The sequence below is a fragment of the Oncorhynchus masou genome, chromosome 20, assembly GCF_036934945.1.
Source record: "Oncorhynchus masou masou isolate Uvic2021 chromosome 20, UVic_Omas_1.1, whole genome shotgun sequence".
NCBI classification, from domain to species: Eukaryota; Metazoa; Chordata; class Actinopteri; order Salmoniformes; family Salmonidae; genus Oncorhynchus; species Oncorhynchus masou.
Window position 1 is genome coordinate 27,985,249 of NC_088231.1, and position 26,022 is coordinate 28,011,270.

General features: G+C 35.3%; 2 protein-coding genes across 2 annotated transcripts in view; both read left to right on the forward strand.

The window, feature by feature from the left end:
- Positions 1–3,275, forward strand: part of n4bp2 (NEDD4 binding protein 2) — a 56,557-nt gene extending 53,282 nt beyond the window's left edge. The window contains exon 18 of the mRNA XM_064925941.1: positions 751–3,275. Within this exon, the coding sequence (XP_064782013.1) occupies positions 751–796 (46 nt within the window). The 3' untranslated portion in view covers positions 797–3,275. The remainder of the gene's footprint in view (positions 1–750) is intronic.
- A 1,288-nt stretch (positions 3,276–4,563) lies between these two features.
- Positions 4,564–26,022, forward strand: part of LOC135507220 (rho-related GTP-binding protein RhoH-like) — a 27,720-nt gene continuing 6,261 nt past the window's right edge. Inside the window, exons 1-3 of the mRNA XM_064926813.1 lie at positions 4,564–4,903; positions 8,531–8,645; positions 12,580–13,417. Of these exons, the coding sequence (XP_064782885.1) occupies positions 13,259–13,417 (159 nt within the window). The 5' untranslated portion in view covers positions 4,564–4,903; positions 8,531–8,645; positions 12,580–13,258. The remainder of the gene's footprint in view (positions 4,904–8,530; positions 8,646–12,579; positions 13,418–26,022) is intronic.

Here is a 26,022-nt window from a genome sequence, read left to right on the forward strand (position 1 = left end):
ACAGGTACCTCAACACACTGGGCTACAGGTACACACACACTGGGCTACAGGTACCTCAACACACTGGGCTACAGGTACACACACACACAGGGCTACAGGTACCTCAACACACTGGGCTACAGGTACACACACACACACTGTGCTACAGGTACACACACACACTGGGCTACAGGTACACACACACACAAGGGATACAGGTACCTCAACACACTGGGCTACAGGTACCTCAAAACACAGGGCTACAGGTACCTCAACACACTGGGCTACAGGTACACACACACACAGGGCTACAGGTACCTCAACACACTGGGCTACAGGTACACACACACACACTGTGCTACAGGTACACACACACACACTGGCCTACAGGTACACACACACAGGGATACAGGTACCTCAACACACTGGGCTACAGGTACCTCAAAACACAGGGCTACAGGTACCTCAACACACAGGGCTACAGGTACACACACACACAGGGCTACAGGTACACACACACAGGGCTACAGGTACACACACAATCATTATGTCAATACTTGGTAACGCGACACACTCACCCCCCCCCCCCTCTCTCCCCCTCTTTTTCTACCCCCCCTCTTTTTCTACCCCCCCTCTCTCCCCCTCTTTTTCTACCCCTCTGTCTCCTCTCTCTCTCTTCCTCTCCTCCCCCTCTCTCCCCCTCTTTTCTACCCCCCTCTCTCTCTCTTCCTCTCCTCCCCCCTCTCTCTCTCTCTCTGCCTCTCTCCCCAGGTTTACTGAGCCTAAGCCAGGTCTGTTGCTGGTGTGTCTGAACTGAGATGAAGCTGTCATGTGACTGACTGTCCTTATCAAGACACTACAGTCTCCTCCCCCTCTCCCCTGGAATCTACCTCTACCACTTCCTCTCTCACATACACAAAAAACACACCATCCCTCTCTCTCTCTCTGTCTCTCTCTCTCTCTCTCTCTGTCTCTCTCTCTGTCTCCCTCTCTTTCTCTCTCTGTCTCTAACAATTATTTTAATAGCTGCTGAAGAAATTGTCTTAATCTATTTTTATGTCTTCACTGTTGCCATGTTTGTACAATATTTGTGTTTTTGTATGAAACTTTATCAGGATTTACAAACAATGACAGAGCAAGAGTTCATTTTAAATTATATTAAATGTAGATTTTTAGATTTTATAAAACCATGTCAATCTAAGTGTATATCATTTATCTTAACATGATGTTTCTGTAATGGTGAATGTGTGGGGTTATTTACATTTTAAGAGAAGTTATATCATTTTATATCATTTTAAGAGAAGATATCTAGAAGATATACATTAGATCAGAAGTGATAACCGGGCCGTTTATACATTAGATCAGAAGTGATATCTGGCCCGTTTATACATTAGATCAGAAGTGATATCTGGGCCGTTTATACATTAGATCAGAAGTGATATCTGGCCCGTTTATACATTAGATCAGAAGTGATATCTGGGCCGTTTATACATTAGATCAGAAGTGATATCCGGGCCGTTTATACATTAGATCGAAGAGTATTGACAGTGTTGACAGAAACTTTGTTTGGTTTTGTTCTACTTTATGACTGTCCCAAATGGCCCCCTATTCTCTATAGAGGGAATCCAAATGGCCCCCTATTATCTATATAAGGGAATCCTAATGGCCCCCTATTATCTATATAAGGGAATCCTAATGGCCCCCTATTCCCTATAGAGGGAATCCAAATGGCCCTCTATTCTCTATATAGGGAATCCAAATGGCCCCCTATTCTCTATAGAGGGAATCCAAATGGCCCCCTATTATCTATATAAGGGAATCCTAATGGCCCCCTATTCCCTATAGAGGGAATCCAAATGGCCCTCTATTCTCTATATAGGGAATCCAAATGGCCCCCTATTCTCTATAGAGGGAATCCAAATGGCCCTCTATTCCCTATAGAGGGAATCCAAATGGCCCTCTATTCTCTATATAGGGAATCCTAATGGCCCCCTATTCTCTATAGAGGGAATCCAAATGGCCCTCTATTCTCTATATAGGGAATCCAAATGGCCCCCTATTCTCTATAGAGGGAATCTAAATGGCCCTCTATTCTCTATATAGGGAATCCAAATGGCCCTCTATTCTCTATATAGGGAATCCAAATGGCCCTCTATTCTCTATAGAGGGAATCCAAATGGCCCTCTATTCTCTACAGAGGGAATCCAAATGGCCCACCAATTCTCTATAGAGGGAATCCAAATGGCCCTCTTCTCTATATAGGGTTAGGGCCTGACTCCTAAAGGGTTAGGTTTAGGGACTGACTCCTAAAGGGTTAGGGACTGACTCCTAAAGGGTTAGGGACCGACTCCTAAAGGGTTAGGGACCGACTCCTAAAGGGTTAGGGTTAGGGACTGACTCCTAAAGGGTTAGGGACTGACTCCTAAAGGGTTAGGGACTGACTCCTAAAGGGTTAGGGACTGACTCCTAAAGGGTTAGGGTTAGGGACTGACTCCTAAAGGGTTAGGGACTGACTCCTAAAGGGTTAGGGTTAGGGACTGACTCCTAAAGGGTTAGGGACTGACTCCTAAAGGGTTAGGGACTGACTCCTAAAGGGTTAGGGACCGACTCCTAAAGGGTTAGGGACTGACTCCTAAAGGGTTAGGGACCGACTCCTAAAGGGTTAGGGACTGACTCCTAAAGGGTTAGGGACTGACTCCTAAAGGGTTAGGGACTGACTCCTAAAGGGTTAGGGACTGACTCCTAAAGGGTTAGGGACTGACTCCTAAAGGGTTAGGGACCGACTCCTAAAGGGTTAGGGACTGACTCCTAAAGGGTTAGGGACTGACTCCTAAAGGGTTAGGGTTAGGGACTGACTCCTAAAGGGTTAGGGTTAGGGACTGACTCCTAAAGGGTTAGGGACTGACTCTTAAAGGGTTAGGGTTAGGGACTGACTCCTAAAGGGTTAGGGACGGACTCCTAAAGGGTTAGGGTTAGGGACTGACTCCTAAAGGGTTAGGGACTGACTCCTAAAGGGTTAGGGTTAGGGACTGACTCCTAAAGGGTTAGGGTTAGGGACTGACTCCTAAATGGTTTAGGAACTGACTCCTAAAGGGTTTAGGGACTGACTCTTAAAGGGTTAAGTTTAGGGACTGACTCCTAAAAGAGAATTGTAGGCTACCAAAGGAAAGTGTATATTTTTATTTTCATAATTGTTGATCATTTTCTTATGTATTTTTTAAATATTTTTTTTACAAATTATATTTCAATAAATAATATTGTCTGTTCACTTTTGGAACACAATCAAATCAAGTCTGCCACAGTGTGTGTGTGTGTTTTAGTTTGTTGGCAGCCAGTCGTTATGTTGTGTTGTCTCTCCTTGTTGTGGTGAGTGTTTTTTTCCTATATTTATATTGTAATTATATTTGTAATCCCAGGCCCCCGTCCCGCAGGAGGCCGTTTGCCTTTTGGTAGGCCGTCATTGTAAATAATAATTTATTCATAACTGACTTTCCTAGTTAAATAAAGCTGAAATTAGTTAATGAATAAAAGCAGGTGCTAGTGTGGGAGCATCCGTTCATCTGCTCCGTCCATCCCCCTTTAACGCTCTCGTCTCGTGGTGTATCCCCCATACCGGCGTGGGGAGGAACGGTTCATCTGACTCACGGGCTGCGTTCAGTACATTGTTACGTTCTGGAACGTGCACTTGAACGGAAACGGTGCTGTACTGAACGACCAGTTGGAAAAACGGTGATGTTGTGGTTTTGGGTGGTAACGCGGTCAGCATGGCCACCGCCGTTGAAACACGTCACTCATTGCTTGAAGCCACACCCACCGAACGGGGAGCAAACGTACCCCCAAAAGCCCCGTTCGAGTACGTTTTGTGGAAACGTATCCTACAGTACAAATTGTTCCGGAACGTAGCAAACGTTCAAGAGAACTGAACGGCACCCTACGGTGTCGGTAATTGCTCACTACTTTCCTTTCGATAAACATGACGCGCAATTATTCGTTCCATAACAAGTCGACGCATAGTCATGACGGAGAACCTTTTGACAAAATAGGTAATATGCCCGTTATACGTCTCCAGAGAATGCGAGGGTCCTTTTTCCAATTAGCATATCCTAACCAGAGAGGATGCATTGGAAAATGTCTTGGTATTGATTAACTTTCGAGGTTTTATTTCACTTGTCCTCCAACTGTTGTCTTGTCGTTATGAGGCTACACGATACATGTTATATTTAACAAATTTAATCACAGCTACTGCGTAAAGTCTGTAGTTATGAGTCCACACGCCACGTTTCATATATAAACACATTAACTCAAAGCCACGTTTCATATATAAACACATTAACTCAAAGCTACTGCGTAAAGTCTGTAGTTATGAGTCCACACGCCACGTTTCATATATAAACACATTAACTCAAAGCTACTGCGTAAAGTCTGTAGTTATGAGGCCACACGCCACGTTTCATACATAAACACATTAACTCAAAGCTACTGCCTATAAAGTTGTCTATCAAAGCGATCAAAATCAACAGCTGCTTCGTGAGTTATAGAGACGCTGAAATACTAAGAACAGAAACGAAACGGCATCAACACACCTCCACACTCAACAAACGGATGCTGTTAGTGAGATGAGAGAGAGAGAGAGAGCGCATCTCATTTCCCTCTCCGTTTTTTGTACAGATAGTAGTAAGCCGTGTAAGTGACGCATATAAACGTGTATAAGTAGTTCTGTGCATATAGAATAATTAGGCTATTTACTTTCGCTTTAAGCAGTATTTATAAAGTAGCCTAATGTATATACCGTAAAAAAATAAGTTACTTTTTTACCGAGGCACCCAACCGTCTCCGAGTCAACAAAAAATGCTTTGAGTTGAAGCGCAACATCCGCCCGTTGCCATCATGAAGACAGGCTGCGGGGTCGACGTCTGACAACACGGTGAGTTATCTTTTGTTCTATTCCTCTGTCTATGACAAGTAACAAAGGTTGTTGTTTTTTTCATGTCTTTTGTGTTAATCCAGCCAGAATGTCTAATTTTAATATGAGCCTACTAAATACATTAATGTATTGGAGAGTCACAGAAGAATTTGGCATTTCATATTCATTGTTTAAACCAATAGTCCTACCCAAAAATGTTATTATCCAATTTTAACTATTTGTATCTCTATAAAATGATAAACGACACACGTTAATCTCTTACATTTGGTTTCACATAAATAGGCTCTATTTGAATGGCTAAAGTTGAGTTTAGTAAGGCCTCTGCCCTGTGCTTCTAGACCGTTGTGATGTGGGGGGGGGGTAAAGTAGGTGAAAACAAAATGTCAGTTATCATGGCAGGGTGAAGAAGCAGCTTTTCAACTCTTCCTGGGGGTAGATGATGAAGGAACAGAGCTTTTCAACTCTTCCTGGAGGTAGATGGTGAAGGAACAGAGCTTTTCAACTCTTCCTGGAGGTAGATGGTGAAGAACAGAGCTTTTCAACTCTTCCTGGGGGTAGATGGTGAGGAACAGAGCTTTTCAACTCTTCATCAGGGTAGATGATGAAGGAACAGAGCTTTTCAACTCTTCATCGGGGTAGATGATGTTTGAATGACCCTTAACTCTCTAATCTAGTGTCTTTATAAAGTCATGGTGAATGGTGTCCATCTTTTAAACAAAACACGGACAATTCTCAATGTCAGTAACAATACCGTTATATCATTTACACGCCTTAATAGAGGATCAGTTGGGTTCAAGACAAACACACCTCCAGTCTGTTGTGGTCTGCATTTGGCTCCTGGGGGCTGCCATTGCTGTGTAGGGGAGTAGTCTGGAGTATAGTTAGTAGTCTGGAGTCTAGTTAGTAGTCTGTAGTCTCGTTAGGAGTCAGTAGCCTAGTTAGGAGTCTAGTCAGTCAGTAGTCTAGTTAGTCAGTAGGTCTAGTTAGTAGTCAGTAGTCTGGTTAGTAGTCAGTAGTCTAGTCAATGATCTAGTTAGTAGTCTAGTTAGTATTCAGTAATCTAGTCAATGATCTAGTCAGTAGGTCTAGTTAGTAGTCAGTAATCTAGTCAGTAGGTCTAGTTAGTAGTCAGTAGGTCTAGTCAGTAGTCAGTAGTCTGGTTAGTAGTCAGTAGTCTAGTCAATGATCTAGTTAGTAGTCTAGTTAGTATTCAGTAATCTAGTCAATGATCTAGTCAGTAGTCTAGTTAGTAGTCAGTAATCTAGTCAGTAGTCTAGTTAGTAGTCAGTAATCTAGTCAGTAGGTCTAGTTAGTAGTCAGTAGGTCTAGTCAGTAGGTCTAGTTAGTAGTCAGTAGGTCTAGTCAGTAGGTCTAGTTAGTAGTCAGTAGGTCTAGTCAGTAGTCAGTAGTCTGGTTAGTAGTCAGTAGTCTAGTCAATGATCTTGTTAGTAATCTAGTTAGTATTCAGTAATCTAGTCAATGATCTAGTCAGTAGTCTAGTTAGTAGTCAGTAGTCTAGTTAGTAGTCAATAATCTAGTCAGTAGTCTAGATAGTAGTCAGTAGTCTAGTCAGTAGTCTAGTCAATGATCTAGTTAGTAATCTAGTTAGTATTCAGTAATCTAGTCAATGATCTAGTCAGTAGTCTAGTTAGTAGTCAGTAGTCTAGTTAGTAGTCAATAATCTAGTCAGTAGTCTAGATAGTAGTCAGTAGTCTAGTCAGTAGTCTAGTCAATGATCTAGTTAGTAATCTAGTTAGTATTCAGTAATCTAGTCAATGATCTAGTCAGTAGTCTAGTTAGTAGTCAGTAGTCTAGTTTGTAGTCAGTAGTCTAGTCAGTAGTCTAGTTAGTCATCAGTAGTCTAGTCTAGTTCGTAGTCTAGTCTAGTTAGTAGTCAGTAGTCTAGTCTAGTTAGTAGTCAGTAGTCTAGTTAGTCATTATACAACGGGTGGGTCTAATCCTGGATGCTGATTGGTTAAACCCACATTCCAGCCGTTGTCTATTCCACAAAGTGCCACCAGCTAAATCTAAAAAGTCTAAATGCCTATTTACTCCGTTCCAATCGGACTGAGCAATCCACTGTCTCATCAGCCCAGCCAGGCAATTTATAAAAAGCATCTAGACATTATATGCCGTTTCTTTTAGTCTAACGTTTAGTTTTAAACAGCAGAGATTTGTATAAACCTTGCTGTCTGTCTCTCTGACATTTGCAACATTGTTTCAATATTCAAATTCCCTCTCCAGCGGTCGCATAGTAATGAACGAGTAGGGATGAGACGGGCGGGCAGCGTTTCACAGCCGAAATCATGAATCAGCATCATTTTTTAAAATGGATATATACACAGAACTATCGATAGAAGGCAGGTGAAACGAAGTGGTTGTGTTCGATGTGATGTTGGCTACTGTCGTTCCTCTGAACGACTGTGTCCTGACGAGGAGGCACATTTTCTATACCCGGTGAAACCGGGGCCTCGTTAGCTCATTGTTACGGACGTATTCACGTAAATGTCACTGGGAAACGGCTTAAACTATTGCAAATGCAGCTACTTTGTTGTTATTCTGGCGGCACTGTTTGACGTGGCTGTAAATCAGCCGTAGTTAGCTAGAAAGTCATGGATAAGAACGTTGCCAGCCAGTATGGCAATAGAACGTTTAGACTGAATGACTGGGTCGCCATAGATACAGAAAAACACAAGACTGAACGACTGGGTCGCCATAGATACAGAACATTTAGACTGAACGACTGGGTCGCCATAGATACAGAACATTTAGACTGAATGACTGGGTCGCCATAGATACAGAACATTTAGACTGAACGACTGGGTCGGGTCCATAGATACAGAGCCAATAGACTGAACGACTGGGTCGGGTCCACAGATACAGAACCAATAGACTGAACGACTGGGTCGCCATAGATACAGAACCAATAGACTGAACGACTGGGTCGGGTCCACAGATACAGAACCAATAGACTGAACGACTGGGTCGGGTCCATAGATACAGAGCCAATAGACTGAACGACTGGGTCGGGTCCATAGATACAGAACCAATAGACTGAACGACTGGGTCGTCAACAACCAAACCAATAGAATGAAGGACCAGCCTGCTCTGGCGTTATCACTGTAGGAGTTAATAACCAAATCTATGGGTCGCTGCTGTCCTCCCTCCCTCTTCTCCGGCGTTATCACTGAAGGAGTTAATAACCAAATCTATGGGTCGGTGCTGTCTATGGGTCGGCTCTGTCTATGGGTCGGCTCTGTCTATGGGTCGCTGCTGTCTATGGGTCGGCTCTGTCTATGGGTCGCTGCTGTCCTCCCTCCCTCTTACATGACTGGGTCACTACGGAGAGGAGAAGGTACATGCTCAGATTTCGGGCTTTTCTCTGTGTTATTTTAAATGTCAATCAATCACTTATTTTATTTTAAATAGCCCTTCTTTTACACCAGCAGCGTGTCACAGTGTATTACATATGTGCAGCCTTAAAAAAAAAGAAGCTGAATCTGATGTGTTTTAGTGCTGGGCTGGAACAAAAACCTGCACAATTAGTAGCTCTACTTTATTAGAGCAACCCCCCCCCCCCCCCTCTCACGGAGTCAACGGTGTCCTCATCAGATAATGTTCTCACAGCTCTCTAACGTACGCCGGGCCCTCATTGGATGGGATAACCACCTGTGGCGTCAGGTGACCTCGATTGATCGCAGGGGGCGGAGCCTGGTGTCAACTCCGTGGAGAACACAGAGGGGTAAGTGAAGAGGAACTGAGATAGAGGGGGGGGGCTGTGTTTAGAGAGAGAGAGAGTTGGAGAGAGAGAGAGAGTGTGTGTATGTGTGTAGAGAGAGAGAGAGAGAGAGAGTGTGTGTATGTAGAGAGAGAGAGAGAGTTGGAGAGAGAGAGAGAGTGTGTGTATGTAGAGAGAGAGAGAGAGAGAGAGAGAGAGAGAGAGTGTGTATGTGTGTAGAGAGAGAGAGAGAGAGAGAGTGTGTGTATGTAGAGAGAGAGAGAGAGTTGGAGAGAGAGAGAGAGAGAGTGTGTGTATGTAGAGAGAGAGAGAGAGTTGGAGAGAGAGAGAGAGTGTGTGTATGTAGAGAGAGAGAGAGAGAGTGTAGAGAGAGTGTGTGTGTGTAGAGAGAGAGAGAGTGTGTGTATGTAGAGAGAGAGAGGTGTGTGTGTAGAGAGAGGTGTGTGTGTAGAGAGAGAGAGAGAGAGAGAGTGTATGTAGAGAGAGAGAGAGAGAGTGTGTGTGTATGTAGAGAGAGAGAGAGAGAGAGAGTGTGTGTGTAGAGAGAGAGAGAGAGAGAGAGAGTGTGTGTATGTGTGTAGAGAGAGAGTGTGTGTGTAGAGAGAGAGAGTGTGTAGAGTGAGAGAGTGTGTGTGTAGAGAGAGGTGTGTGTGTAGAGAGAGTATGTGTGTGTAGAGCGAGAGAGAGAGTTGGAGAGAGAGAGAGAGTGTGTGTATGTAGAGAGAGAGAGAGAGTGTGTGTGTGTGTAGAGAGAGAGTGTGTGTGTGTAGAGAGAGGTGTGTGTGTGTGTAGAGAGAGTGTGTGTGTAGAGAGAGAGAGTGTGTGTGTGTAGAGTGAGAGAGTGTGTGTGTGTGTAGAGAGAGAGAGAGAGTTAGAGAGAGTGTGTGTGTGTGTAGAGAGAGTGTGTGTGTGTAGAGAGTGTGTGTGTGTAGAGAGAGAGTGCGTGTGTGTAGAGAGAGGTGTGTGTGTGTGTAGAGGTGTGTGTGTGTGTAGAGAGAGAGAGTGTGTGTGTGTGTAGAGAGTGTGTGTGTGTAGAGAGGTGTGTGTGTGTAGAGAGGTGTGTGTGTGTGTAGAGAGGTGTGTGTGTGTAGAGAGGGTGTGTGTGTAGAGAGAGTGTGTGTGTGTGTAGAGAGAGTGTGTGTGTGTAGAGAGAGAGTGTGTGTGTGTGTAGAGAGAGGTGTGTGTGTGTAGAGAGAGTGTGTGTGTAGAGAGAGGTGTGTGTGTGTAGAGAGAGGTGTGTGTGTGTAGAGAGAGAGAGGTGTGTGTGTGTGTGTAGAGAGAGAGAGGTGTGTGTGTAGAGAGAGAGGTGTGTGTGTGTGTAGAGAGAGTGTGTGTGTGTAGAGAGTGTGTGTGTGTAGAGAGAGAGAGAGTGTGTGTGTGTGTAGAGAGAGAGTGTGTGTAGAGAGGTGTGTGTGTGTGTAGAGAGGTGTGTGTGTGTGTAGAGAGTGTGTGTGTGTGTGTAGAGAGAGAGAGAGAGAGAGAGTGTATGTGTGTAGAGAGAGTGTGTGTGTAGAGAGAGAGAGTGTGTAGAGTGAGAGAGTGTGTGTGTAGAGAGAGAGAGAGTTAGAGAGAGTGTGTGTGTGTGTAGAGAGAGGTGTGTGTGTGTGTGTGTAGAGAGAGTGTGTGTGTGTAGAGAGAGAGAGGTGTGTGTGTAGAGAGTGTGTGTGTGTGTAGAGAGAGAGAGTGTGTGTGTAGAGTGTGTGTAGAGAGAGGTGTGTGTGTGTGTGTGTGTGTAGAGAGAGTGTGTGTGTAGAGAGAGAGAGTGTGTGTGTGTAGAGAGAGAGTGTGTGTGTGTGTAGAGAGAGGTGTGTGTGTGTAGAGAGAGTGTGTGTGTAGAGAGAGAGTGTGTGTAGAGAGAGGGTGTGTGTGTAGAGAGAGAGGTGTGTGTGTGTAGAGAGAGAGAGGTGTGTGTGTGTGTGTGTAGAGAGAGAGAGGTGTGTGTGTAGAGAGAGAGGTGTGTGTGTGTGTAGAGAGAGTGTGTGTGTGTAGAGAGTGTGTGTGTGTAGAGAGAGAGTGTGTGTGTAGAGAGAGTGTGTGTGTAGAGAGGTGTGTGTGTGTGTAGAGAGGTGTGTGTGTGTGTAGAGAGTGTGTGTGTGTGTGTAGAGAGAGAGAGAGAGAGAGTGTATGTGTGTAGAGAGAGTGTGTGTGTAGAGAGAGAGAGTGTGTAGAGTGAGAGAGTGTGTGTGTAGAGAGAGAGAGAGTTAGAGAGAGAGTGTGTGTGTATGTAGAGAGAGGTGTGTGTGTGTGTGTGTAGAGAGAGTGTGTGTGTGTAGAGAGAGAGAGGTGTGTGTGTAGAGAGTGTGTGTGTAGAGAGAGAGAGTGTGTGTGTAGAGAGTGTGTGTAGAGAGAGAGGTGTGTGTGTGTGTGTGTAGAGAGAGTGTGTGTGTAGAGAGAGAGAGAGTGTGTGTGTGTAGAGAGAGAGTGTGTGTGTGTGTAGAGAGAGAGAGAGTTAGAGAGAGTGTGTGTGTGTGTGAAGAGAGAGAGTGTGTGTGTGTAGAGAGAGAGGTGTGTGTGTGTGTGTAGAGAGAGTGTGTGTGTGTAGAGAGTGTGTGTGTGTAGAGAGAGAGTGCGTGTGTGTAGAGAGAGGTGTGTGTGTGTGTAGAGAGAGGTGTGTGTGTGTGTAGAGAGAGTGTGTGTGTAGAGAGAGAGAGTGTGTGTGTGTAGAGAGTGTGTGTGTGTAGAGAGAGTGTGTGTGTGTAGAGAGAGGTGTGTGTGTGTGTAGAGAGGTGTGTGTGTGTAGAGAGAGTGTGTGTGTGTGTAGAGAGAGTGTGTGTGTAGAGAGAGTGTGTGTGTAGAGAGAGAGGTGTGTGTGTAGAGAGAGAGGTGTGTGTGTGTAGAGAGAGTGGTGTGTGTGTGTAGAGAGAGAGGTGTGTGTGTGTAGAGAGAGAGGTGTGTGTGTGTGTAGAGAGAGTGTGTGTGTGTAGAGAGTGTGTGTGTGTAGAGAGAGAGTGTGTGTGTGTGTAGAGAGAGTGTGTGTGTAGAGAGGTGTGTGTGTGTGTAGAGAGGTGTGTGTGTGTGTAGAGAGTGTGTGTGTGTGTGTAGAGAGAGAGGTGTGTGTGTAGAGAGAGTGTGTGTGTAGAGAGAGTGTGTGTGTAGAGAGAGTGTGTGTGTAGAGAGAGTGTGTGTGTAGAGAGAGAGTGTGTGTGTGTGTAGAGAGGTGTGTGTGTGTAGAGAGAGTGTGTGTGTGTGTAGAGAGAGTGTGTGTGTGTGTAGAGAGAGTGTGTGTGTGTGTAGAGAGAGAGGTGTGTGTGTGTAGAGAGAGTGTGTGTGTGTAGAGAGAGAGTGTGTGTGTGTGTGTGTAGAGAGAGAGAGTGTGTGTGTGTAGAGAGAGAGGTGTGTGTGTGTAGAGAGAGAGGTGTGTGTGTGTAGAGAGAGAGAGAGGTGTGTGTGTGTGTAGAGAGAGGTGTGTGTGTAGAGAGAGAGGTGTGTGTGTAATGAGAGAGAGGTGTGTGTGTGTAGAGAGAGAGGTGTGTAGAGAGAGGTGTGTGTGTAGAGAGAGAGGTGTGTAGAGAGTGTGTGTGTGTGTGTGTAGAGAGAGAGGTGTGTGTGTAGAGAGAGAGAGGTGTGTGTGTGTAGAGAGAGAGAGGTGTGTGTGTAGAGAGAGAGAGAGGTGTGTGTGTGTAGAGAGAGAGAGGTGTGTGTGTGTGTGTGTGTAGAGAGAGGTGTGTGTGTAGTGAGAGAGAGGTGTGTGTGTAGAGAGAGAGGTGTGTAGAGAGAGGTGTGTGTGTGTAGAGAGAGAGGTGTGTAGAGAGAGTGTGTGTGTGTGTGTAGAGAGAGAGAGAGTGAAAGCCATATAAAGACAGTCAGAGCCTTCAGCTTCTCTACTGCAGCAGTAGAGCCAGTAAACTCTGTGGTGAGAGAGAGACATGCAGTTAGCATCATGACTCCACACACCAGGTGACCACAACCCCCTGATCTCAACCCTCCTCTACTTCAGGACTACAACGTCTCCCTAAAGAACTACAACCCCCACAGAGAGTATCACAGAGAAGGTGACCACAACCCCCTGATCTCAACCCTCCTCTACTTCAGGACTACAACGTCTCCCTAAAGAACTACAACCCCCACAGAGAGTATCACAGAGAAGGTGACCACAACCCCCTGATCCTAACCCTCCTCTACTTCAGGACTACAACGTCTCCCTAAAGAACTACAACCCCCACAGAGAGTATCACAGAGAAGGTGACCACAACCCCCTGATCCTAACCCTCCTCTACTTCAGGACTACAACATCTCCCTAAGGAACTACAACCCCCACAGAGAGTATCACAGAGAAGGTGACCACCATCACTATGGACGTCACAACCCCCTGATCTCAACCCTCCTCTGCTTCAGGACTACAACGTCTCCCTAAAGAACTACAACCCCCACAGAGAGTATCACAGAGAAGGTGACCACCATCACTATGGACGTCACAACCCCATGATCTCAACCCTCCTCTGCTTCAGGACTACAACGTCTCCCTAAAGAACTACAACCCCCACAGAGAGTATCACAGAGAAGGTGACCACCATCACTATGGACGTCACAACCCCCTGATCTCAACCCTCCTCTGCTTCAGGAATACAACGTCTCCCTAAAGAACTACGACCCCCAGGGTTCCGAGCGGAGCAGCCATGAGCGCGGAGACCCAGGTGAAGTGTGTGCTGGTGGGGGACAGTGCTGTCGGGAAGACGGCCCTCCTGGTTCGCTTCACGTCAGAGACCTTCCCTGAGTGCTACAAACCAACTGTGTACGAGAACACTGGAGTGGAGGTCTTCATGGACGGGGCTCCGGTAGGAAAAATACACTAACTACTACAATAATACTCTACAAATCATTTCACTACTACAATAATACTCTTTACATCGTTTAACTACTACAATAATACTCTTTACATTAACTACTACTACAAACCAACTGTGTACGAGAACACTGGAGTGGAGGTCTTCATGGACGGGGCTCCGGTAGGAAAAATACACTAACTACTACAATAGTACTCTTTATATCGTTTAACTACTACAATAATACTCTTTACATCGTTTAACTACTACAATAATACCCTTTACATTGTTTAACTACTACAATAATACCCTTTACATCGTTTAACTACTACAATAATACTCTTTACATCGTTTAACTACTACAATAATACCCTTTACATCATTTAACTACTACAATAATACCCTTTACATCGTTTAACTACTACAATAATACTCTTTACATCGTTTAACTACTACAATAATACTCTTTACATCATTTAACTACTACAATAATACTCTTTACATCATTTAACTACTACAATAATACCCTACAAATCATTTAACTACTACAATAATACTATTTACATCATTTAACTACTACAATAATACCCTTTACATCATTTAACTACTACAATAATACCCTTTACATCGTTTAACTACTACAATAATACCCTTTACATCGTTTAACTACTACAATAATACTCTTTACATCATTAAACTACTACAATAATACCCTTTACATCGTTAAACTACTACAATAATACTCTTTACATCGTTTAACTACTACAATAATACCCTTTACATCGTTTAACTACTACAATAATACCCTTTACATCGTTTAACTACTACAATAATACTCTTTACATCGTTTAACTACCACAATAATACTCTTTACATCGTTTAACTACTACAATAATACTCTTTACATCGTTTAACTACTACAATAATACCCTTTATATTGTTTAACTACTACAATAATACTCTACAAATCATTTAACTACTACAATAATACACTACAAATCATTTAACTACTACAATAATACCCTTTACATCGTTAAACTACTACAATAATACCCTTTACATCGTTTAACTACTACAATAATACACTACAAATCATTTAACTACTACAATAATACTCTTTATATCATTTAACTACTACAATAATACCCTTTACATCGTTAAACTACTACAATAATACTCTTTACATCGTTTAACTACTACAATAATACACTACAAATCATTTAACTACTACAATAATACTCTTTACATCATTTAACTACTACAATAATACCCTTTATATCATTTAACTACTACAATAATACACTACAAATCATTTAACTACTACAATAATACCCTTTACATCATTTAACTACTACAATAATACCCTTTACATCATTTAACTACTACAATAATACTCTTTACATCATTTAACTACTACAATAATACACTACAAATCATTTAACTACTACAATAATACCCTTTACATCATTTAACTACTACAATAATACCCTTTACATCATTTAACTACTACAATAATACCCTTTACATCATTTAACTACTACAATAATACTCTTTACATCGTTTAACTACTACAATAATACTCTTTACATCGTTTAACTACTACAATAATACTCTTTACATCATTTAACTACTACAATAATACACTACAAATCATTTAACTACTACAATAATACCCTTTACATCATTTAACTACTACAATAATACCCTTTACATCATTTAACTACTACAATAATACTCTTTACATCATTTAACTACTACAATAATACACTACAAATCATTTAACTACTACAATAATACCCTTTACATCATTTAACTACTACAATAATACCCTTTACATCATTTAACTACTACAATAATACCCTTTATATCATTTAACTACTACAATAATACTCTTTACATCGTTTAACTACTACAATAATACTCTTTACATCGTTTAACTACTACAATAATACTCTTTACATCATTTAACTACTACAATAATACACTACAAATCATTTAACTACTACAATAATACCCTTTACATCATTTAACTACTACAATAATACCCTTTACATCATTTAACTACTACAATAATACTCTTTACATCATTTAACTACTACAATAATACACTACAAATCATTTAACTACTACAATAATACCCTTTACATCATTTAACTACTACAATAATACCCTTTACATCATTTAACTACTACAATAATACCCTTTACATCATTTAACTACTACAATAATACTCTTTACATCATTTAACTACTACAATAATACTCTTTACATCGTTTAACTACTACAATAATACTCTTTACATCATTTAACTACTACAATAATACACTACAAATCATTTAACTACTACAATAATACTCTTTACATCGTTTAACTACTACAATAATACCCTTTACATCATTTAACTACTACAATAATACACTACAAATCATTTAACTACTACAATAATACCCTACAAATCATTTAACTACTATAATAATACCCTTTACATCATTTAACTACTACAATAATACACTACAAATCATTAAACTACTACAATAATACCCTTTAAATCATTTAACTACTACAATAATACCCTACAAATCATTTAACTACTGCAATAATACCCTTTACATCATTTAACTACTACAATAATACACTACAAATCATTTAACTACTACAATAATACCCTTTACATCATTTAACTACTACAATAATACCCTTTACATCATTTAACTACTACAATAATACACTACAAATCATTTAACTACTACAATAATACCCTTTACATCATTTAACTACTACAATAATACCCTTTACATCGTTTAACTACTACAATAATACTCTTTACATCATTTCACTACTACAATAATACTCTTTACATCGTTTAACTACTACAATAATACTCTTTACATCGTTTAACTACTACAATAATACTCTTTACATCATTTAACTACTACAATAATACTCTTTACATCATTTAACTACTACAATAATACTCTTTACATCGTTTAACTACTACAATAATACTCTTTACATCGTTTAACTACTACAATAATACTCTTTACATCATTTAACTACTACAATAATACCCTTTACATCATTTAACTACTACAATAATACACTACAAATCATTTAACTACTACAATAATACCCTACAAATCATTTAGCTACTACAATAATACTATTTACATCATTTAACTACTACAATAATACTCTTTACATCGTTTAACTACTACAATAATACTCTTTACATCGTTTAACTACTACAATAATACTCTTTACATCATTTAACTACTACAATAATACCCTTTACATCATTTAACTACTACAATAATACACTACAAAACATTTAACTACTACAATAATACCCTACAAATCATTTAGCTACTACAATAATACTATTTACATCATTTAACTACTACAATAATACTCTTTACATCGTTTAACTACTACAATAATACTCTTTACATCATTTAACTACTACAATAATACTCTTTACATCATTTAACTACTACAATAATACCCTTTACATCATTTAACTACTACAATAATACACTACAAATCATTTAACTACTACAATAATACTCTTTACATCATTTAACTACTACAATAATACTCTACAAATCATTTAACTACTACAATAATACTCTTTACATCATTTAACTACTACAATAATACTCTTTACATCGTTTAACAACTACAATAATACACTACAAATCATTTAACTACTACAATAATACTCTACAAATCATTTAACTACTACAATAATACTCTTTACATCGTTTAACTACTACAATAATACACTACAAATCATTCAACTACTACAATAATACTCTACAAATCATTTAACTACTACAATAATACTATACAAATCATTTAACTACTACAATAATACCCTTTACATCATTTAACTACTACAATAATACACTACAAATCATTTAACTACTGCAATAATACCCTTTACATCATTTAACTACTACAATAATACACTACAAATCATTTAACTATTACAATAATACACTACAAATCATTTAACTACTACAATAATACTCTTTACATCATTTAACTACTACAATAATACCCTACAAATCATTTAACTACTACAATAATACACTACAAATCATTTAACTACTACAATAATACCCTTTACATCGTTAAACTACTACAATAATACCCTTTACATCGTTTAACTACTACAATAATACACTACAAATCATTTAACTACTACAATAATACTCTTTATATCATTTAACTACTACAATAATACCCTTTACATCGTTAAACTACTACAATAATACTCTTTACATCGTTTAACTACTACAATAATACACTACAAATCATTTAACTACTACAATAATACTCTTTATATCATTTAACTACTACAATAATACCCTTTACATCGTTAAACTACTACAATAATACTCTTTACATCGTTTAACTACTACAATAATACACTACAAATCATTTAACTACTACAATAATACTCTTTACATCATTTAACTACTACAATAATACCCTTTATATCATTTAACTACTACAATAATACACTACAAATCATTTAACTACTACAATAATACCCTTTACATCATTTAACTACTACAATAATACCCTTTACATCATTTAACTACTACAATAATACTCTTTACATCATTTAACTACTACAATAATACACTACAAATCATTTAACTACTACAATAATACCCTTTACATCATTTAACTACTACAATAATACCCTTTACATCATTTAACTACTACAATAATACCCTTTACATCATTTAACTACTACAATAATACTCTTTACATCGTTTAACTACTACAATAATACTCTTTACATCGTTTAACTACTACAATAATACTCTTTACATCATTTAACTACTACAATAATACACTACAAATCATTTAACTACTACAATAATACCCTTTACATCATTTAACTACTACAATAATACCCTTTACATCATTTAACTACTACAATAATACTCTTTACATCATTTAACTACTACAATAATACACTACAAATCATTTAACTACTACAATAATACCCTTTACATCATTTAACTACTACAATAATACCCTTTACATCATTTAACTACTACAATAATACCCTTTATATCATTTAACTACTACAATAATACTCTTTACATCGTTTAACTACTACAATAATACTCTTTACATCGTTTAACTACTACAATAATACTCTTTACATCATTTAACTACTACAATAATACACTACAAATCATTTAACTACTACAATAATACCCTTTACATCATTTAACTACTACAATAATACCCTTTACATCATTTAACTACTACAATAATACTCTTTACATCATTTAACTACTACAATAATACACTACAAATCATTTAACTACTACAATAATACCCTTTACATCATTTAACTACTACAATAATACCCTTTACATCATTTAACTACTACAATAATACCCTTTACATCATTTAACTACTACAATAATACTCTTTACATCATTTAACTACTACAATAATACTCTTTACATCGTTTAACTACTACAATAATACTCTTTACATCATTTAACTACTACAATAATACACTACAAATCATTTAACTACTACAATAATACTCTTTACATCGTTTAACTACTACAATAATACCCTTTACATCATTTAACTACTACAATAATACACTACAAATCATTTAACTACTACAATAATACCCTACAAATCATTTAACTACTATAATAATACCCTTTACATCATTTAACTACTACAATAATACACTACAAATCATTAAACTACTACAATAATACCCTTTAAATCATTTAACTACTACAATAATACCCTACAAATCATTTAACTACTGCAATAATACCCTTTACATCATTTAACTACTACAATAATACACTACAAATCATTTAACTACTACAATAATACCCTTTACATCATTTAACTACTACAATAATACCCTTTACATCATTTAACTACTACAATAATACACTACAAATCATTTAACTACTACAATAATACCCTTTACATCATTTAACTACTACAATAATACCCTTTACATCGTTTAACTACTACAATAATACTCTTTACATCATTTCACTACTACAATAATACTCTTTACATCGTTTAACTACTACAATAATACTCTTTACATCGTTTAACTACTACAATAATACTCTTTACATCATTTAACTACTACAATAATACTCTTTACATCATTTAACTACTACAATAATACTCTTTACATCGTTTAACTACTACAATAATACTCTTTACATCGTTTAACTACTACAATAATACTCTTTACATCATTTAACTACTACAATAATACCCTTTACATCATTTAACTACTACAATAATACACTACAAATCATTTAACTACTACAATAATACCCTACAAATCATTTAGCTACTACAATAATACTATTTACATCATTTAACTACTACAATAATACTCTTTACATCATTTAACTACTACAATAATACACTACAAATCATTTAACTACTACAATAATACCCTTTACATCATTTAACTACTACAATAATACCCTTTACATCATTTAACTACTACAATAATACCCTTTACATCATTTAACTACTACAATAATACTCTTTACATCGTTTAACTACTACAATAATACTCTTTACATCGTTTAACTACTACAATAATACACTACAAATCATTTAACTACTACAATAATACACTACAAATCATTTAACTACTACAATAATACCCTTTACATCATTTAACTACTACAATAATACCCTTTACATCATTTAACTACTACAATAATACTCTTTACATCATTTAACTACTACAATAATACACTACAAATCATTTAACTACTACAATAATACCCTTTACATCATTTAACTACTACAATAATACCCTTTACATCATTTAACTACTACAATAATACCCTTTATATCATTTAACTACTACAATAATACTCTTTACATCGTTTAACTACTACAATAATACTCTTTACATCGTTTAACTACTACAATAATACTCTTTACATCATTTAACTACTACAATAATACACTACAAATCATTTAACTACTACAATAATACCCTTTACATCATTTAACTACTACAATAATACCCTTTACATCATTTAACTACTACAATAATACTCTTTACATCATTTAACTACTACAATAATACACTACAAATCATTTAACTACTACAATAATACCCTTTACATCATTTAACTACTACAATAATACCCTTTACATCATTTAACTACTACAATAATACCCTTTACATCATTTAACTACTACAATAATACTCTTTACATCATTTAACTACTACAATAATACTCTTTACATCGTTTAACTACTACAATAATACTCTTTACATCATTTAACTACTACAATAATACACTACAAATCATTTAACTACTACAATAATACTCTTTACATCGTTTAACTACTACAATAATACCCTTTACATCATTTAACTACTACAATAATACACTACAAATCATTTAACTACTACAATAATACCCTACAAATCATTTAACTACTATAATAATACCCTTTACATCATTTAACTACTACAATAATACACTACAAATCATTAAACTACTACAATAATACCCTTTAAATCATTTAACTACTACAATAATACCCTACAAATCATTTAACTACTGCAATAATACCCTTTACATCATTTAACTACTACAATAATACACTACAAATCATTTAACTACTACAATAATACCCTTTACATCATTTAACTACTACAATAATACCCTTTACATCATTTAACTACTACAATAATACACTACAAATCATTTAACTACTACAATAATACCCTTTACATCATTTAACTACTACAATAATACCCTTTACATCGTTTAACTACTACAATAATACTCTTTACATCATTTCACTACTACAATAATACTCTTTACATCGTTTAACTACTACAATAATACTCTTTACATCGTTTAACTACTACAATAATACTCTTTACATCATTTAACTACTACAATAATACTCTTTACATCATTTAACTACTACAATAATACTCTTTACATCGTTTAACTACTACAATAATACTCTTTACATCGTTTAACTACTACAATAATACTCTTTACATCATTTAACTACTACAATAATACCCTTTACATCATTTAACTACTACAATAATACACTACAAATCATTTAACTACTACAATAATACCCTACAAATCATTTAGCTACTACAATAATACTATTTACATCATTTAACTACTACAATAATACTCTTTACATCGTTTAACTACTACAATAATACTCTTTACATCGTTTAACTACTACAATAATACTCTTTACATCATTTAACTACTACAATAATACCCTTTACATCATTTAACTACTACAATAATACACTACAAAACATTTAACTACTACAATAATACCCTACAAATCATTTAGCTACTACAATAATACTATTTACATCATTTAACTACTACAATAATACTCTTTACATCGTTTAACTACTACAATAATACTCTTTACATCATTTAACTACTACAATAATACTCTTTACATCATTTAACTACTACAATAATACCCTTTACATCATTTAACTACTACAATAATACACTACAAATCATTTAACTACTACAATAATACTCTTTACATCATTTAACTACTACAATAATACTCTACAAATCATTTAACTACTACAATAATACTCTTTACATCATTTAACTACTACAATAATACTCTTTACATCGTTTAACAACTACAATAATACACTACAAATCATTTAACTACTACAATAATACTCTACAAATCATTTAACTACTACAATAATACTCTTTACATCGTTTAACTACTACAATAATACACTACAAATCATTCAACTACTACAATAATACTCTACAAATCATTTAACTACTACAATAATACTATACAAATCATTTAACTACTACAATAATACCCTTTACATCATTTAACTACTACAATAATACACTACAAATCATTTAACTACTGCAATAATACCCTTTACATCATTTAACTACTTCAATAATACACTACAAATCATTTAACTATTACAATAATACACTACAAATCATTTAACTACTACAATAATACTCTTTACATCATTTAACTACTACAATAATACCCTACAAATCATTTAACTACTACAATAATACACTACAAATCATTTAACTACTACAATAATACCCTTTACATCGTTAAACTACTACAATAATACCCTTTACATCGTTTAACTACTACAATAATACACTACAAATCATTTAACTACTACAATAATACTCTTTATATCATTTAACTACTACAATAATACCCTTTACATCGTTAAACTACTACAATAATACTCTTTACATCGTTTAACTACTACAATAATACACTACAAATCATTTAACTACTACAATAATACTCTTTATATCATTTAACTACTACAATAATACCCTTTACATCGTTAAACTACTACAATAATACTCTTTACATCGTTTAACTACTACAATAATACACTACAAATCATTTAACTACTACAATAATACTCTTTACATCATTTAACTACTACAATAATACCCTTTATATCATTTAACTACTACAATAATACACTACAAATCATTTAACTACTACAATAATACCCTTTACATCATTTAACTACTACAATAATACCCTTTACATCATTTAACTACTACAATAATACTCTTTACATCATTTAACTACTACAATAATACACTACAAATCATTTAACTACTACAATAATACCCTTTACATCATTTAACTACTACAATAATACCCTTTACATCATTTAACTACTACAATAATACCCTTTACATCATTTAACTACTACAATAATACTCTTTACATCGTTTAACTACTACAATAATACTCTTTACATCGTTTAACTACTACAATAATACTCTTTACATCATTTAACTACTACAATAATACACTACAAATCATTTAACTACTACAATAATACCCTTTACATCATTTAACTACTACAATAATACCCTTTACATCATTTAACTACTACAATAATACTCTTTACATCATTTAACTACTACAATAATACACTACAAATCATTTAACTACTACAATAATACCCTTTACATCATTTAACTACTACAATAATACCCTTTACATCATTTAACTACTACAATAATACCCTTTATATCATTTAACTACTACAATAATACTCTTTACATCGTTTAACTACTACAATAATACTCTTTACATCGTTTAACTACTACAATAATACTCTTTACATCATTTAACTACTACAATAATACACTACAAATCATTTAACTACTACAATAATACCCTTTACATCATTTAACTACTACAATAATACCCTTTACATCATTTAACTACTACAATAATACTCTTTACATCATTTAACTACTACAATAATACACTACAAATCATTTAACTACTACAATAATACCCTTTACATCATTTAACTACTACAATAATACCCTTTACATCATTTAACTACTACAATAATACCCTTTACATCATTTAACTACTACAATAATACTCTTTACATCATTTAACTACTACAATAATACTCTTTACATCGTTTAACTACTACAATAATACTCTTTACATCATTTAACTACTACAATAATACACTACAAATCATTTAACTACTACAATAATACTCTTTACATCGTTTAACTACTACAATAATACCCTTTACATCATTTAACTACTACAATAATACACTACAAATCATTTAACTACTACAATAATACCCTACAAATCATTTAACTACTATAATAATACCCTTTACATCATTTAACTACTACAATAATACACTACAAATCATTAAACTACTACAATAATACTCTTTAAATCATTTAACTACTACAATAATACCCTACAAATCATTTAACTACTGCAATAATACCCTTTACATCATTTAACTACTACAATAATACACTACAAATCATTTAACTACTACAATAATACCCTTTACATCATTTAACTACTACAATAATACCCTTTACATCATTTAACTACTACAATAATACACTACAAATCATTTAACTACTACAATAATACCCTTTACATCATTTAACTACTACAATAATACCCTTTACATCGTTTAACTACTACAATAATACTCTTTACATCATTTCACTACTACAATAATACTCTTTACATCGTTTAACTACTACAATAATACTCTTTACATCGTTTAACTACTACAATAATACTCTTTACATCATTTAACTACTACAATAATACTCTTTACATCATTTAACTACTACAATAATACTCTTTACATCGTTTAACTACTACAATAATACTCTTTACATCGTTTAACTACTACAATAATACTCTTTACATCATTTAACTACTACAATAATACCCTTTACATCATTTAACTACTACAATAATACACTACAAATCATTTAACTACTACAATAATACCCTACAAATCATTTAGCTACTACAATAATACTATTTACATCATTTAACTACTACAATAATACTCTTTACATCGTTTAACTACTACAATAATACTCTTTACATCGTTTAACTACTACAATAATACTCTTTACATCATTTAACTACTACAATAATACCCTTTACATCATTTAACTACTACAATAATACACTACAAAACATTTAACTACTACAATAATACCCTACAAATCATTTAGCTACTACAATAATACTATTTACATCATTTAACTACTACAATAATACTCTTTACATCGTTTAACTACTACAATAATACTCTTTACATCATTTAACTACTACAATAATACTCTTTACATCATTTAACTACTACAATAATACCCTTTACATCATTTAACTACTACAATAATACACTACAAATCATTTAACTACTACAATAATACTCTTTACATCATTTAACTACTACAATAATACTCTACAAATCATTTAACTACTACAATAATACTCTTTACATCGTTTAACTACTACAATAATACCCTTTACATCGTTAAACTACTACAATAATACACTACAAATCATTTAACTACTACAATAATACTCTACAAATCATTTAACTACTACAATAATACTATTTACATCATTTAACTACTACAATAATACTCTACAAATCATTTAACTACTACAATAATACTCTACAAATCATTTAACTACTACAATAATACTATACAAATCATTTAACTACTACAATAATACCCTTTACATCATTTAACTACTACAATAATACACTACAAATCATTTAACTACTGCAATAATACCCTTTACATCATTTAACTACTACAATAATACACTACAAATCATTTAACTATTACAATAATACACTACAAATCATTTAACTACTACAATAATACTCTTTACATCATTTAACTACTACAATAATACCCTACAAATCATTTAACTACTACAATAATACTCTTTACATCATTTAACTACTACAATAATACCCTACAAATCATTTAACTACTACAATAATACTCTACAAATCATTTAACTACTACAATAATACACTACAAATCATTTAACTACTACAATAATACTCTTTACATCATTTAACTACTACAATAATACCCTTTACATCATTTAACTACTACAATAATACCCTTTACATCATTTAACTACTACAATAATACTCTACAAATCATTTAACTACGACAATAATACCCTTTACATCATTTAACTACTACAATAATACT